A 17916-nucleotide genomic window follows, 5' to 3' on the forward strand; every position below is an offset into this window, starting at 1 on the left:
ATCCAATTCTTATTTTTTGAAACAGTTGACACGTCATAACAGCAGCTGAATTCAATACCAAAACCTGAGAGGACATGTGGGCGAATGTATTCTATGCCACTGGGGATTCAACCTTTAGATCAAAATCAGTGTGAGGTGGGTGTCGGGACCCCATGAGGGGAGGTACTGGTGTGAAGAAGAAAGTTGGGATTCTGCAAATCTGTGATTGACAATAGGGACTTCCCTTGAGCACTTTGGGAGGTGGTGTTGTAGACTTGAGAGACTTCCCAACTCTGGAGTCTAGACTCATAAACACAAAAGCTTCTAGCGTTTCACTATGAAAAACCTGCATATATGGAAACCATGAACATTTCTCTTCGAGCATTCATTCTCAAGGAGATGGAAAGAGCTCTTTTCAACCATAAGTGTCACACCCACATCCCCCTCAGCCTCTGCCTCGATCAAGTGGTGAAGGATGGACGGGCTATTGATAGGCACACACAGCTTACTGGAATGACTAGTAACATTTCGATGGCCTTACTAAAATGACCAATAAAGGTATGTATGGCAACGTTTAAAAGAAACAGTTTTTGTGTTCTGGTAATGGTTTTTATTTATTTATTTATTTTTTTTTTGAATTAATTTGGAACAGAACATGTATGTGACCAGTCTGTTTTTGTTTTTATTTTTTTCCCCTCTCTGAATGAACTTGATCATTGGAGAGAAATAGATTTGATGTTGTTTATAAGAAATAAAAACACAAACTTGTAACAAAATCTAACCCAAAAAACCTGACTCATGAGCTCAACTCTCCAAGGCCACTACCACCACAGAATAGAACATACTTCTGTTAATAGGCATTCTCTATATGTTTTTTTTTTTTCCCCCACCTTTATAAGTGACAGAAATTTTTATTTTTTTTTCTAATTTTACCATACAATATTTTTTTGCACGGAAGCCTTCCAATTGAATAGAAACACAAAAAGTATTTCTAACTCAGAAATACTAATTTGGAATAGAAACGTTGCTATACACAGCCTAAGAACCAATGCTCCACAAACCAAACTCATCAGCAGTTTTGACACAAAAAAGCCATGAAATTTGCTACACCCCATCTCCACAGCCTGGACCTGAGCACAGAACATCCCCTTGGGACCCTACTGTTTTGCTACGATTGTAGAAACATGAGAGATTCCACTTAAAACGTTAGGGTAATCTCTCTTCTGTCTACCCCAGGTACAACATCATAGATGCCAAACTCTGATCTCCAGTGAAAGAGTGAACACAAGGTAAACAAGCAATATAAATGGGTAAGCCTGTAAATATTCGCACCCTGAAAACTCATCCAGTTACTATAGTAGCATTTTGCTGCATCCACCACTTCAACCATGGCTGGAATTCCAACACAATCCCAAGGTCATAATTAAAAAACTCACATATAGTTCAGCAAAAAATCTGTTTGGAATAACTCCATCTCAAACGGATTTTTATCGCCCCCAGTACATGATCCCCCATTGCAGGTCCAGTGCACATCTGAGAGAGCACCATGCAAACCCAAATAATTTGGTTGAAAAGAATTAGAGGGAAAAAAAAATAGAGTTCATCTAAAACAATTCACAAATAATTCTATGATAAAATGTTAAGATTTTAATAAATCATGGGTTTTCTTAAAATGAACATTTTTTTCAACTTTTTTTTTTCTTGTTGCCCTCTTTTTTTCCAAAATTCGATCACATTTTTTTGAGCTTGCAAATCTAATTAGATTCAGATTTTTCAAATTCCAAATTGTTTATGAACCCAAATTTGCTAAACATGTCCATGGCAAAATGCTAGAAGCTTATGAAATGAAAATTAAGACAATAAATCCCTCTTTGAAATGTATAAACAAGTAATAAATAAATAGGGGGAGGGTTCCCTCCAACATATGAGTACTAATTCAGGCGAATGGAGGGTCCACATTACAAATAGTAGAATATAGGGTTTTGAGGAGAGAGAGAGAGAGAGGGTGGGGCCCACGATTATATGTCTAAACATGTGAAAAAATCCATACACAGACGGTGTGCAGATCTTTTGCCCATACAAATAAAACTATTATACTCTCCAAAGGACAAGACATACCGAGCTTCGGTTGTCCTGAAATGAAACAAAATAGAACAAACACTTCCATATATCCAAAGACTATCTGAATGCTGAACAATACAGGTTTAATTTGGAAATGCCATTCCAGTTAACACATATATCATTTCCCAGATTATAATGGGGATCAAGAAGAGAAAAAGTGTCCCCATCCAGACAGGTTTACAACCATGGTGAAGAAAAAATAACCATGACCGTCACTTATAATCTGCATTTTGGAAAAAACTTTATCAAGCACATATTAAGATATATCATGAGGCAATAAAAAGAACTGACGTCTATGTACAGAAGACATCCATCGTTTTTCTACAAACATTTAAATTGCAAAAAACATGTTTATCTCCAGCAACAAGGTCAAATAACAGGTCCCAAACCTGTCTATTTAAAAGCACCGTGATTCGGTGAGAAGTAAGTAACTCTCTGGAGTGGAAGATCAAATGGCCCCTTTTTTTGATATTTTGCAAAAAAGATTATATCATCCAGTCAACAGTCAGCACCAACATTCTTCTTAAACACCAATTTATGCAGCAGCCACCTTTCTGCCATCCTCGATGAAATAAATAGCAGTATCTGGCACCTGAAAAAGGCAGAGAAGAGACACCTATTTAATGTCTGCAATTATCTGGATGGATCGAAGACAACTAATTCATAAAAAATGCCAAGTTCTAGCTTTGCACTACCTCGCCAGCTACCCAAAAAACATGAAAAATGAGAACAACAGCACAAAAGCCTTCGTATCTTTTGATAGTATTAAACATATCAATGATAAATAAAATCATCAGGAGTAATGCTTAGCTACAACATAATTGATGGGCATAGATCTCAAGCAAAGCCATTTCCCAACAACATGCTGGTAGAAATCAAATGAGCATATATGAACTTATAAATTGAATCTCCACATGATAATAAGTTCATCCTATTTGTTTCCCACACATCAGAATTTTTTCGTAGTTCAGAATTGCCTGATGAAATGGATTTATATGAAGCAATATCATTTTTTTGTCAGATCACAAATAAATTCAGAAGATATTATTCTTCTTTCCCATTAATGGTTTTACTCTAGGAATATTCAAGAGATTTCTTTGCTTTTCTTCAATAACCAACTATTGTAACTATTAACTAAAGCGCCAAGCATCAGTAACTCCCCATTACTAGAACTGCCATAAACAAGTGCAAGTTTTCCACAAGAAGTAAATGCCCAAATGAAATTACAGTTTCAAAAATTCCAAAACTTAAATTCTGAACACAGGAGTTAATTAGTTCTACTTTAAATGATTGTGATGCAAGGTGACAGAAAATTCTATTGTCTCATCCGTCAACGGAACTGAGGTTTTCTGAAATAATTTTTTATGGTATTATGTTATCCTAATAAACTGGATATGGCTAAACATAAAGAAAATTAACCGCCACAATGTTGTTGACAGAGAATGTTAGTTTGCTTTCAATGCTTTGCTTGCAATAATATTTGGTTTAAGAAAATGAAAATCACTTAAAGAAGTTAGAGATTAGTTATCTCTAGAAGCCATTGCCGGATTTCTAATCATAAAGTCATATTGGGAAAAAAACAGCATCAGAATACATCATGAGATGAAGATAGTAGGAATGGAACATCGCACAAGCTCCAATGATCGGCGAACTTGAAGCATTGAACATATTATAATAAAATGGATACAAGCTTCAGTTAGCTCAAAGAATCAATGCATATGATGAAGTCATTTCTATAACCCCTAAAAATTATTCAGCACAATAGCAACTCAAAAAACTTAAATTCCCACACAACAACAGAGGTTTTATTTTTCATCTGTAGCAAGAAGAGACCTTCACTAAAAGCAAAAGAAACAAAAGCATAAGCAAGAAAAAGAGAAATGGCACAATAGACCACACCCCACCAAAACAGAAACAAATCCCCATACCCTAACACCCATCCAAACCCCCAAAGAAAAATCCCATAACAACCCCTAAACAGAACCCACATAAAGAAAATACAAAATAAACTCAAACCCCAGGATCACTTAATTCAAAGAAGGCACGTTCATCTCTTCCAGGCAACCATACCCAAAGTCCCAAAGCTTTATTAACGCAGAAACCTATATTGAACTTCAATTGACTGCACTGGCAATCTTATACTACAAAAGTGATAGCATTGTAAGAATTCAGGGACATCCATTGTAAAAGGAAACATCATCACCCACATAAAATGTGACTTTATATCACAAGAGAAACACATTATGCAAGCACACACACAGACAAACCAAGGACACATTCTACATGAGTCTCTGAAGGTTATACCCATGAGCAAAGGCCAGAAACAAGTCACATAACACATTACTTGGAGCCAACATAGGAGACAACTGAAGGCACAGAAAAACACCGAGGAAATCATGTAAAAAATTTCTACAAGGGAAACTGGAATATATCCCCATAAGCATGGGCCATAAACAAGGATTACAACAGAACACATGAAATGTCCATCCAAGTAGGAGACACTAGCAGAACAGTGGAAACCACATAAAAGGTTTAAAGTGTACCTTTAGGAAATACCTATTATCTAAGGCCTCTTACTACAGAATAAACTTATATATGGAGACAAAGTTTAGAAGTGAATATTGTTAGGGGTCAATTATTAAATGCTTATGTGTATCTTAGCTGCACTTTGAGCCAAAGTTCCATCATACAATGCATGTACAGTAATGGAATATAACAGACTGACTCTGTCATACAACAAGTTAAGAGACTTTACATCTAAACATGTGAGACAGTGAGACTTAGTATATGACATATTACAAAAGAAGATGGTCAGAGTGAATTACATCAGGCCAGGTCTCTGTGATGAACTCCACGATATCATAGGATATGTCTCCTTGGACATCAATTTGCTCCTTCTCAGTTGGACCCTACAATTTAAAAAATTCATATATAAGAAATGGGCAAAAAGAAGGGTTCAAGAAACAATTCATACAAACACATGGAGTTCTTATGCACCTTAACAACAGATGCTCCTGTAGCAAATTTTTTCCCGAGTTTCTTGGAAGCATCACTGAGTTTAATTCCTGAAACATTATTCCCCATAAACTGAATAATACATTCATGATTAAATTTTTAATAACAGTATATCTTCCTAATAAACTTTTGAATTACATGATGGACAAGAATCAAAAAGCATTGCTCACCGAAAAGGTCTAGTCCTTTCACCATGGTAACACATTTGCGTTTGTTACGAACAACTTTTTCGATAACAACTTCTTGCTTATCCTACAAAAGGCATCCATCAAGAATAGCATCACTCTATCAATCACTACTAAACATTCATGTCCAAATAATAAAAATCGAAAAGAGAATATTGGAGGCAGTTGTCACTGTTTTCATTGTTATCATTCAACTGTACTACTACTGCTACTTAAAGCATGACCTACAACACCTCTGTAAGGAAACAAAACAACTAATTTATCAGCATTTCTACACATATTGAACCAGATTAGGTCCAATCTAGAGACCTTGCGATCCCTCAAATCCCTTACAGCTTCATACAACCAACTGCAAATCGCAATTCTCTTTCCCAAAGTCAATTTTCACCCCTGGAACAAAACCCTAATCCTAGCTGCTGTTATCCATTGGTCCAAGAACTATATAAACTTGAATCCAATAAAGTAACCAACCAACCACTAAATCCCTTTCACCCCTTAACAACCCAAATTCTAACTTAAATTCATAATGTCACTACTAATAAACAGACCCACTTCTTTTCAACTAAATTACTGGTCTAATTTTCCCTCATCAATCCCACACAGGCACTAGACAACAGTAGGGTATTTTTTCTTGATAAATAATAGTTCATTAATGTAGGTCGAATAATTTTTACAGTGTCGACCATTCAGATATAATTACAATATTGGCTGGTCACATTCATTGTGAAAATAGTGCCAGGACTAGAGCAATGATAGGAATTCATCTTCAAAATCCTCTCTTGGCTCTCCTAAACTCCTCACAAGTCACAAACCATGAAGCAGTCAATTATAACGGAAGTAACATATTGACACAGTCTTGCGGGATTTCTATATGTTCCATCAAATAATCTCTTTTTTTTTCAATTTCCAAAGAATTAGATCCCAGACCATGTTCTATAGGAATATCCCTTCTCCATGAATGGCCAGTATAACAATATGTCATTAAGCCTCCTGTCCTTTTGACCAAGGCACCATAGTAACACCAGCAGAACACCATCATGGATGTTGGGCAACCAGCATTCTACAACTAAGTGGAGAGAAGCATCTACCTAAAGAAAGCTATAGAGCTATGGCACATTTAGAGTTCATTGTCAAAACTGACAACTCTCAAAAGTATGCAAAACCTAATACAAAAGACATGCACATATACAGAACAAACATAGAAGGTAAAGGCAAAGATGATTCATCAATCCAACTTGACACTAAAAAAGAATAAAGGAAAGGAAAATATTGCAATACAAGACATCATGTCAAAAAGGATTATTGGTATACACAAATACAATAAGGTAGATGTTTTGCCAATACATTATATATTATGCCATTATTCATTTGTTGAAGAAAATATGCAGGCTCTTACTTTCTTCTTTATCTTTCCACCAGGAAGACGTTTTACTTCTTGCTTCGATGTTGAAGTGCCTCCTAATCAAAAGAGAAGAACGCCTAAGCATGTCACTTTAGCTTTCCAGGCTGAAGTCAATCAATTCCTCAAAGAGTTTTACAGAGCCGAAGAGAAGGCTAATCAAACATTGGTACTCAGAGGGCCATTAATTGAACTGGCACAGAACAAGACTAAGTAGACAAATTAAATAAACAAAGGATATCTAATAACAACGAGAACCTGGAGTAACAGCAGAAGCGGACCCATCAACGCCGGCGGAAGAAATTCCAACCGATTGGAGTTGTGCGGAAACCTTATCTGCTTCCTTCTCATTTGCTTCTGAAATTATCAAAATTTAAATAAATGAATATACCAACGTCAGAGGAGAGTATAAGACGAACGCCATTCCAATAGAAAAGATCCAGATTTTGGACTTCCCAAAATTCAAAACAACAACAACAGATCAAATAAGACAAAACAAAAGAAGGTTTTTACCTTTAATGAGATCGGGATACAGCTTGGGAGCGTTTTCAATCAGCCAGGGTTTGCATTTCTCAAAATCTGGTCCAAATTCACAGTATTCTGCGGGGAGACTGCAAACCGGACAGTATAGAACGCGAACCGGTTGCGGCTTCTCCGCCATTGAAGCTCTCCACTGAGTCTCTGTTGCTTTTGCCAATGCTTAAACGCTACCTTTGTTTTCGAATCTCTGCGATCTTACAGTAAAGCGTTCTGGGGAAAAAATGTAGGTTCAGCTTGGAAATTTCTGAAAGGACTAGGAATCTATAAAGTGGGGAATGTGGGTCTAACCGTGTAACTGCTCCATTATATGTTAAACTATTTGACCTTCATACAGTAACACAAGGTGAATGCTTTAAATGTAGCAAGAGCTACCACAAAGTTAATGCTTTAAATATCTATGGTCAACCTTTAACAAAGAAGGTGATATAGAAGATGATGTTTTCCATAGAATTAAAGTAAGATTGTTAAAATGAAGAGGAGCATTAGGAGTTTTATGTGACAAACGCATGCCTAAGCTTAAGGGAAAATTCTACAGGACAATAATAAGACCAACGATGACTTATGGTGCAGAATGTTGGGCAATTAAGAAGAATAATATAGATAAGATGAGTGTAGCGGAGATGAGGATGCTAAGAAGGATGTGCGGTAAGACCAGGAGAGATAGAGTAAGGAATGTTTGTATTAGAATCGAACTGAGAATTGCACCAATCCAGGACAAACTTCGTGAGATCCACTTGAGGTGGTTTGGTCATGTATAAAGGAGACCCATGGATGCACTAGTAAGAAAGAGTGACCAGATTCATTTGGAATGAACTAAAAGAGATAGGGGCAGACCTAAAACGACTATTGGAGAAGTGCTAAGAAAGGATATGCATATGGTAGGGCTCGATCCTAGTATGACCACAGATAGAGTTGTTTGGAGGTCAAGGACCCGTGTAGTCGATCCCTCGTAGGGGGATGTTCCTGGGATGCTGCTTTGACTAATGCTTAGACCTTGTTCTTCTTCTTCTTCTTCTTCTTTTTTTTTTCCCCCCGACCCTTTTGGATCCTTGCAGCCGACCCCATTTAGTTGGGAGAAGGTTATGGTTGTTGTTGTTGTACAGTAACACAAGGTGGGAAACAGTGAATCGGAGAAACAGTGACAATTCCGATACTTGATCGAATCAGGATTGGTGGGAATTGACCTCCTACGACCCTATAATCGGTCCAGATATCCAAAAACAGGGAAATTCTAAAGGTTTTGGGTGTGAATCGACCATATTGGATCAATCACTGTCGATTCAACAATCTGATTCTCGATTTTTGTTTAGACTGAATTTTATTAGAGATGTAAACGTATCGGATTTGGCTTGGATTTACTATTATGAGAATTCAAGTATGTTTACTAAATGACATAATCTGAAGATCTGAAAGAATTTTAGAAACTAATATCATATTCGAATTCAGAAGTTTATCGGATATTATCCAATCCAATAAATTATCGGTTTAGTAAACAAATTTGACCTATATCGACTCATGGTTAGGATTAGGACTTAGGAATTAGGACTTAGGATTAGACATATTATCAAAATATCCTTATAAAAGTGTTTATAATAATGGTAATGTAGTAACATATTAGATATTTTTACAAAAATATTAAACTAATAGCATTTTACAATCAGATATTAAATTAATCGAATATTATATAATTCGAAATGGAAATTTTTGAATCCAAATCCAATTATCTTTCAGACGGATTTGGATAATTTTCGAAAACCAAAATTCTAAATTCGAAAACCTCTAAACGGATTCAAACACAGATCCGGATACAGATTTTCAGTTATCCATTTACATCCCTAAATTTTACATGTGAGTAAAGCAACTCAAAATTTTCATGCCCAAATTTCCTAAACTGTTCATATAAGTTTTGCCTTTACAACCAACACACCCCCCCTCAAAAAAAAAAAATTTTCATATAAGTTTTGCCCAATTTTATTTATTTTGAGTGTTGCTAAGAGTGCCCTAGTTAAGGATATCAATTCGGAATCGGAACTCATAAATAGAACCAAAACAGTCTGTTTTAAATCGAATTGAACCAAACCATTAATAATCAGTTTGATTTTGGTTTTAAAGTCCAATAATCAATAGGATTTCGCTTTTAATTGAGAAACCGTCAATTGTAGGCTGATAAACCAATGAACTGAATTTTTTTTTTTTTTGGGGGTAAGGAACCAATGAACTGATTAGATATTATAATATTCCTTATCAAGAAAGAAGCTTAAGACAAAGAGAGAGAGTGACTGAGAGTACAGACAATTTTGATCCTCTATTTCTATCTATTGTTCTCTCTCTCTCTCTCTCTCCTTGCAGTTTTGTTACTGTTGAATTCAATGGACTTCCACACTCTTGCAATGTCAGAATTTCCAGATTTTTCAACACTGATTCCTGTGTGTGTGTGTGTGAAGAGGCTGTAAAGGGGAACTCGACTAGGAACCGATTCCTAATCAGTTTTGGTTTGGGAAATTGAAACCGACTGATAATCAGTTTGGTTTCGAGTTGAGTTCATTACATCTTGAACCGAACCAAAACCGTTACAATGTGCACACTTAGCCCTAGCGTCAGATTTCTGGTTCCATGCTCGATTAATGAAAGTTCTACCTCTCTGTTGGAGAAAACTTCACACTGTCAGTAACACTAAAATGCCTGCCACACCATTACCATACTCTTCAACAAGAACCAGAACCAGTAGATGAGAACACTTCACTCCTACCTTATTTAAAAAAGATATGAACATTTTTTATGAAAGTGAATGTCAGTTATATCTTGTGCCCAGTTTGCCAGGACATGTCTTTTAGGTGATAAAAAGTAATGGGCATTTCACTATACTATGTTGATGAGATTACAATTGAGTTATATTTATAGAGTACAAGAGTAAGCCCTAAATAATTAGGAACTGATCTTAACAATGAAAAGTACCAATGAAAGCCTCCTAAGCTGACATAACTGAATGACGTAGCTGATTCCGCTTAGCTTGGTTATACAGTAACAAGGTAGAACCAAGAAGTTCTCTATCACAGTTCATGAATCAAATGGTAAAAGGGCATCGCTACAAGCATGTGTTCAGCGAACGTATAATTCACATGGTGTCAAAGCTGGTGTACTTTTGAACTGCATGCATAGTCTGGCTGATCCACTGAGATGACCACAAGCTCTGGGTTCAGATCCTCTATCTCTAATAAGACCTGTGTAATGGTCACCAGAGGAGAGTCAGACAACATCCCTTGAGAAGGAAAATGCATTAAGAACTGTGATATAATGTATTGAGAGGTGCTTAGGAAGATATAAGTACAAGAAATTAAAAAATACTTTCAGTTTTAAAAACTTCAAAGAAGCAATTGATCTTCATACCACAACATTTTCCCCACGTTGAAGAACTGGGCCAGGGACATAAAGGTTACATTGTGGTCCATGTGACTGCAAACAGACATTCAACAGTTTTCAGACACTACAAATGAACAAAGCACTATCTTAGGATGCACAATGTCATTAAATATATAGAAAATAACTAAAGCAATAATAAATTAGTTTGGGTTGTTTAATCAGTTATTATTTCCAGGTCAGTGGATTGGTCTTCAAATTGATGGTTTATGAATTTGAGCTCGAGTCACATGACATTTATACTGAGGAATTGATTAATTGACCACATCAACTCAAATCAACTCAACTCAGCCTCGTCTCAAATTAAATGGAGTTCATATCACCTCAAATGAGACTCTTTCAACTTGTCTCCTACCACTCCTATATCACTTCAAACTTTTTTCATTTATTATCTTATTGTTTTAGTTTTGCCACCCATCCACCTAAACATCCTCATTTCACCTACACCTATCTTGTTTAGATAGTGTTCACTTGTTTCTATGTTGCATAACATTTAGCTCCGTACATATTGCCGCTCTTATAGCTGCCCTAGAGAATTTTTCTTACTTCTCTATCATGTAACACACTACAGAAGCACCTCTCCACTTCAACTACCCCGCTCTAATTCTACAAGTAAAAAAGGGAAAATTCATTTTCAACTCTCCTTTATTTATGATTGAACCTACATACTGAATACTATAAAATATTACCATACCATCTAACCTCACTACTTCATTTCCACCCCATTTTTACAAATGTTACAATTAGGTTGATTGACCAGTTTTCATATTTCCTATCCTGCAGCTACTTTCTTCTTAGGATCACCATTAGCAGAACAGAGCACCAGGAGCTCAGATCTATCCCTATTGATTCAAAGTACTAATATGTATCAAGTACACTTTTTCACCTCATTCCTTATTGCCATTACATCACCATCTGCATAACCATTCCTTCTTGTCAATACACTCTTACTGGGATCACCTAAAGTATGTGAGACTCGCTTCTCTCTCAACAGCGTGGTATAATTAGCTCTATAATTCACCACTGCTAAATTTGATTAAAATTCACCCTAGGGCTACTCTGTTGAAGCCTAACCCCACACTGAAACCCAATTCAAAGTGTTGCAATATGGGTACAAGGGTAGAATTGTCCATTAGGTTTATTAATGTTGCCCTAGGTGCATTATTGTAACTTGTACCTCACAGCATTCTATTATAAATAAAGAGGGCTTGTGACTCATGGACATAACTTCAATTCCCCAAATTCATCATGGTAGTAGAGCTAAGATCAACATTCGGATCCGAACTCTAATGGTAACTCTCCCTCTCTCTCAGTTTTATCACCACCAACCACCATCCTCTTTCACCGCCACCCCTCCCCCCCTTGTTTTTCCCTTTTTTTCACCCCTGGTGGTGAGTTTTTTCCTACCAAGGGTCTCTTACATTGCTATGACCTAAATCTTTGGAGATTTCTGTCAAGCCTTTTTTTGTTGGTCCTTCTCAGAATAAATGGGATCCAGATAACTGTATGGTGATGTCTTATCTCATCAACACCATGGATCCTACCATAGCTCGGGGCTATCTCCTCCTTGATACTGCAGCAGAGAACTGGAAGGCTGCTAAGGATACATACTCTCAGGTTGGTAGTAATGCACAACACTATGAATAACGGACCCGGATTCAAGAGACCAAACAAATGGAGATGTCCTTATCTCAATACTACTTTACCATGAGAGGTATGTGACAAGAATTGGATTTCTATGGTAGTTTTTCTGCTACTTGTGATACAGATACCACTGCATTCAAAAAATGGGAGGACAATCTTTGGGTCTATGACTTCCTCGCTGGACTTAATATTGAGTTTGATCAGATTCAGGCTCATATCCTGAATCGTGATCTCTTCCCATCTCTTGAGCAGGCTTATGCCATGGTACAATCTGAAGACAGTCGTTGCACTGCTATGCTCCATCCTGTGCAATTGGAGCGGTCCGCCCTTTACTCTGGTTCAGGTACTCCATCTCGTGGGGGTCTTTCTCGTGATACTACTGATCCTCTTGCACCTGATCGAGTACTTGTAAAATGTGATTATTGTGGGAAAAAATGTCATACCAAGTGTTGGAAGCTGCATGGGCATCCTCCCAATTCCAGCGAACGTTGACAGGGTCGACCCAATTCTGTGGTTGCGCAACATTCCACATCTAATGATGCACCTACGAATTCATCACTTTCTTTGGAGGAGTTACTGACTCTGCGCCGTCTGATGTCCAGGCTAGACTCTTCCTCTTCATCAGTACCATCTGCAAGAGCCGCCTCTCCTACATCCCTGCCAGTGCTCTCGGATTCATCTCCTGCTCCCTTAGGTATTTCTTTCGGTGGCCTGTGCCTCAGTTGTATCCATTCCTTGGATAATCGACTCAAGTGCCACTGATCATATGACTGGGTCTTCTAATCAATTTTTTCAATATTTTCCCTAGTCAGGTAACAATAAAGTCCATGTTGCTGATGGTTCATTCTCCTCTGTTACAGGGAAGGGCTCCATCAAATGTTCTTCTTTGTTATCTCTTTCTTTTGTTTTACATGTCCCTAAATTTTCTACTAATCTTATTTCAATTAGAAGTCTCACAAGGGATCTTAATTGCAAAGTAACCTTTTTCCCCACTCATTGTCTTTTTCAGGACTTGGAAACGGGACGTACGATTGGCAGTGGTAAGACGGTTGGTGGTTTATACTTGCTTGATGGCTCTCCATCAACTTTGACTATTGTGGCATCTCTCCCTGGTTCCTTTACTTCTACTTTATCGGAGTTACATAGGTGGCATCGTCATTTCGGTAACCCTCCTCTAGGCACTTTATTTATCTAAGCTTTTCCCAGATTTAGTTAAGCAATGTAATCCAAACAGTTTCTTTTGTGATGCTATCAATTTTGCAAAGCAAACTAGATCTGTCTATCCTGTTTCTGCTAACAGAAGTTTGATTCCTTTTGGTGTGATACAACTGTCTGGTGTATGTCTATTTCTGGATACCGGTGGTTTGTTACCTTTATTGAGTGCATTAGCCAAACTACTTGGATTTATCTTTTACGACAAAAGAGCGATGTGCTCCCATATTTTCAGTTATTCATAAGATGGTTCAGACACAATTTGATGCCAAGGTCAAAATCCTTCACACTGATAATGGCCAGTAGATTGATGGTTCGTTTCAGTCATATTTGTCTGAACATGGGATTATTCACCAGACAAGTTGTGTTGATACTCCTGCACAGAACGGTGTAGCTGAATGCAAGAATCGCCATCTATTGGAATTGGCTCACTCCCTCATGTTTGCCATGAATGTTCCTCCCCAATATTGGAGTGATGGAGTGCTCTTGGCAGCCTACCTTATCAAGCAGATGTCATCCAAGATGTTGGCATCCCGCTGCCCTCTTGAGATATTCCTAGGCTCTTCCTCCTTTGTTGTGCCACCTAGAGTGTTTGGTTGTGTAGTCTTTGCTCGCAATCATCATGTATGTGGCAAGTTTGATCCCAGAGGACTCTGGTGTATTTTTCTCGGCTATTTTGCCATACAGAAGGGATATAAATGTTATCATCCCTCCTCATGGAAGTTGTTTATCACCATGGATGATGTCTTTCATGAATCTGAGGCCTATTATCCTTCTCTTGTACCTCTTCAGGGGGAGTTGTCTCCTAGGGAAGATGTGCCCTTAATAGCTTCTCTAGATGTGCCCATGGTGGAAGATACTTCGGTGTGACAGGTCAGGAACAGGAATAACTTTCAGTCCAAGGGGAGCAACTTGAAGAAGGTACGACAGGACAAGAACAAGGACAGCCCACGGTCCAGGGGAAGCCACCTGTTTTTTCTCCGCTAAAGGTTCTTGTCTGTAATCGAAATAAGAAGTAAGTTGGCACTACCGCCACCATTGCACCTAGCCAACCGTCCTTACCGGATCCAAGTCTTTCAACAGACCCCATTTTATCTAGTGAGTTGTCTCCTCCTAGTGATCCTAGTCTTAACTTACTGATTGCTATTCGTAAACCTCGTATAACTTGCACTCAGCATCCCATTTCTAACGTGGTTTCGTATAACTCCCTTTTCCCTCCTTTTATACTTTTGTTTCTTCGCTGTCCTCTGTTTCTATTCCTAACACCTGGCAGGAAGCACTGGCTACTGCAAGATGGAAAGAGGCAATGAATGAAGAGATGAGGGCTCTTGGAACTTGGAAGAATGACCATAGTTGTCAAGGCGTTGCCTAGGTGGGCACCTTGGACGCCTTGTTGGTATCACCTTGGTTTGGATCCTCTCCAACGCCTTGGATAGCCTAGACGTCATGACAACTATGAGAATGACACGTGGGACTTGGTACATCTTCCTTTAGGGAAAAAAACTTATAGGCTACAAATGGGTTTTTGCAGTCAAGCAGAAGGCAGATGGAACAATGGATAGATATAAAGCAAGGCTGGTTACTAGAGGATTCACTCAGACACATGGGAACGACTATCAGGAGACCTTTGCTCCAGTAGCAAAAATGGACATTGTCCGTGTCATCCTCTCATGTGCAGTCAAACTAGGGTGGGATCTTCAGCAACTTGATGTCAAGAATGCATTCTCCATGGAGAACTTGAAGAGGAGGTGTATATAGATATCCCTCCTGGATTTGCGTCACAGGGAACTCACGGGAAGGTTTGCAAGCTGAAACAGGCTTTCTATGGTTTGAAGTAGTCACCCAGGGCATGGTTTGGACGCTTCCATAAAGCTATGGTGTCTATTGACTATAAACAGAGTAATACAAATCATACTTTGTTTACTAAGAAGAGAGGTGGACACATTACAGTTATGATCGTCTATGTAGATGATATTGTTATTACTGGAAGCAATGTTGATGAGATATCTCAACTGAAGACTTACTTGGGAACAGAGTTTGAGATCAAAGACTTGGGTAAGTTGCGATATTTCCTTGGGATAGAGGTTACCCATTCTTCTCAAGGTATCTTCCTCTCTCAACGGAAGTATACTCTTGATTTACTATCAGATACAGGAATGTTTGGTTGTAAACCAGAACATACACCTTTAGAGCCTAACTCTCCTCTCAAGAACAAGGATGGTGAACCAGTTGACAAGGGTAGCTATCAAAGGTTGGTTGGAAGACTAATATACTTATCCCACACTCAACCAGACATAGCTTTTGTTGTTATGGAAGTCAGTCAGTATAAGCATAATCCACACTTAACACACCTGGAGGCAGTATATAGGATTTTGAGAAACTTGAAATCAGCTCCTGGGAAAGGTGTTCTTTTCTCTCCTCACAATCATTTGCATATTGAGGCCTTTACTGATGCAGATTGGGCCAGTTGCCCAGATGATAGAAGGTCTACCTCAGGATACTGCACTTTTGTTGGTGGCAACCTAGTTATTTGGCAGAGCTAGAAACGAGTTGTAGTTGCTAGGTCTAGTGCAGAAACTGAATTTCAGGCTATGGCTCACGACATATGTGAACTTCTTTGGCTACAAGGTCTTCTTCAGGATCTATGTGCCTCTGTTGAGCCTATGCGACTTTACTGTGACAGTAAATCAGCAATCAGCATTGCACATAATCTAGTTCAGCACGATCGAACAAAGAGTGTCGAGATTGATCGTCACTTCATCAAGGAGAAGTTGGAACAAGGGGTTATTTGTGTTCCCTTTGTTCAGTCAGATGCTCATTTAGCTGATGTGTTTACTAAGGGCTTAATGTTAAGAGTTTTATTCCTATTGTTAGCAAGTTGGGCATGTCTGATATCTATGAACCAACTTGAGGGGGAGTGTTGTAATATGGGTACAAGGGCAGAATTGTCTATTAGGGTTAATTTATGTTTCCCTAGGGGCATTATTGTAACTTGTACTTCACATCATTCTATTATAAATAAAGAGGGCTTGTGTCTCATTGACATAAGTTCAATTCCCCAAATTCATCACAAGGTTTGAGCTTTTCAGCTTTTCTGATCAACGTTAATGGTTGGAGGGTGTGATTTTACATTTTTGAGATCAAACCTAGTCCACATGAGTCTGACTCTGATAGCGCATGTGCACCTGTTGTGAAGTGGGAAACAAAGTCATGAGCCTACTATTATGAGCCTATCTTAAAGTGGATTGGCCCATGCATAGAGTAAAAAGTGTGGTAAAATAATATAATGTTGGAGACAAGGCACAATCATGTGGAAGCATAATTTTGCAGGACAAAGGTTTGGAAAATAAATGCGGCTGCAAATGTCCCCCAGTCCAGCGTGTGTGGCAACACTGCAGTCAGATGATCTGCATGTGATGGAACCAGCAGGCATAAATTCAGTAAAACAGAGTTTGAGATCACAGTGATGAATGATAAATAAACAGACCTTATTGCAAGGACTGGTGGAAAGGACTGTTACAAGGATCAACCTTTCCACATCCAAAAGTTGACATGTGAGAATAACTCCCAGGAAAAGGGACAGGGGACAGCCATTGTCATGAACAATTATGAACATTGGGCATTCAGCACTGTATGATCTTGGTTTGGCAGTGTATCACAACTGGCCCCCATGCAAAAGTTCTTCGGCACCAGAGTTGTCAAAGGCAACAAGGTGAGCCACAGCAGTATAGGTGTGTAGGGTTGTAAAGGCCTAGCACCATATGTTATATCATAGGCCATATGTTCAGGTATCTATCATCTATTCATCTCATAAATGTGTGTAGGTGTGCAGGGTTGTAAAGGTCAAAATAAAGAAGAGGGGTTTACATGTGGAGGGCAAGATCACAAGTTTTCTGGTCTGGGAGTCTTGGCACATAAAGTGACAGGTTGCCTTAGACCTCAAGGTTGGCTTGTTGCCAAGGCGATGCCTTGACAACTATGCTTGACACAAAATTTGCGACAGGATGGTTGTTGAAACAATGATTTCAATCATACAACAACAAAACAACTTTAACAGAAAAATAGAGTAGGGGGAAAGGAGAAAATTATATGGAAATGGAACATAAGAATTCTGAAAGAATCAGGATTACCCTGATATTGCTTATATGCTGTCCTTAAAAAGCTTAAATCCTTGGAACCACAAATCTTTAATCACCATACTTGAAAAAATCACACTTGGAAGTAATTATATGAACATAGCTTCTAAAGCCTCCTCAAAGAAACCTTTACAAGGAAAAAAATCTTCTAAAAAGAATTACTAATGAATATTGACTGCCTCTTCAGTCTTCAGTCTAGGGGAGAGGTGAATCATCAAACACGATCCCAAATTTGCTCAAGGAAATTACTAAAAAGGATATGAAGGAA

General features: G+C 38.2%; 2 protein-coding genes across 4 annotated transcripts in view; both read right to left on the minus strand.

Annotated features, from left to right (window-relative positions):
* Window positions 1–2341: 2341 nt before the first annotated feature.
* LOC122654448 (translation machinery-associated protein 22-like) lies at window positions 2342–17789 on the minus strand. 2 transcript variants are annotated; one of them, XM_043848537.1, is made up of 8 exons: window positions 17776–17789; window positions 7213–7472; window positions 6958–7056; window positions 6697–6758; window positions 5286–5367; window positions 5098–5165; window positions 4926–5009; window positions 2342–2692 (listed from the first exon to the last, which is right to left on the minus strand). In XM_043848537.1, exons 2-8 carry the CDS (start codon window positions 7358–7360, stop codon window positions 2636–2638), a joined length of 600 nt encoding a protein of 199 aa, XP_043704472.1. In that variant the 5' UTR covers window positions 7361–7472; window positions 17776–17789; the 3' UTR covers window positions 2342–2635. The 2 variants fall into 2 exon arrangements, with proteins under 2 accessions (XP_043704472.1, XP_043704471.1); XM_043848536.1 differs by lacking the exon at window positions 17776–17789 and having other exon boundaries at window positions 7213–7488.
* LOC122654446 (beta-galactosidase 17) overlaps window positions 10075–17916 on the minus strand; it is a 72292-nt gene continuing 64450 nt past the window's right edge. For both annotated transcript variants that reach the window (XM_043848533.1, XM_043848532.1), the window contains 2 exons: window positions 10627–10692; window positions 10075–10460 (listed from right to left, as the gene is read on the minus strand). In XM_043848533.1, coding sequence (XP_043704468.1) covers window positions 10365–10460; window positions 10627–10692 — 162 coding nt within the window. In that variant the 3' untranslated portion in view covers window positions 10075–10364. The remainder of the gene's footprint in view (window positions 10461–10626; window positions 10693–17916) is intronic.

This window comes from Telopea speciosissima, chromosome 3, assembly GCF_018873765.1.
Source record: "Telopea speciosissima isolate NSW1024214 ecotype Mountain lineage chromosome 3, Tspe_v1, whole genome shotgun sequence".
Taxonomy (NCBI): Eukaryota; Viridiplantae; Streptophyta; class Magnoliopsida; order Proteales; family Proteaceae; genus Telopea; species Telopea speciosissima.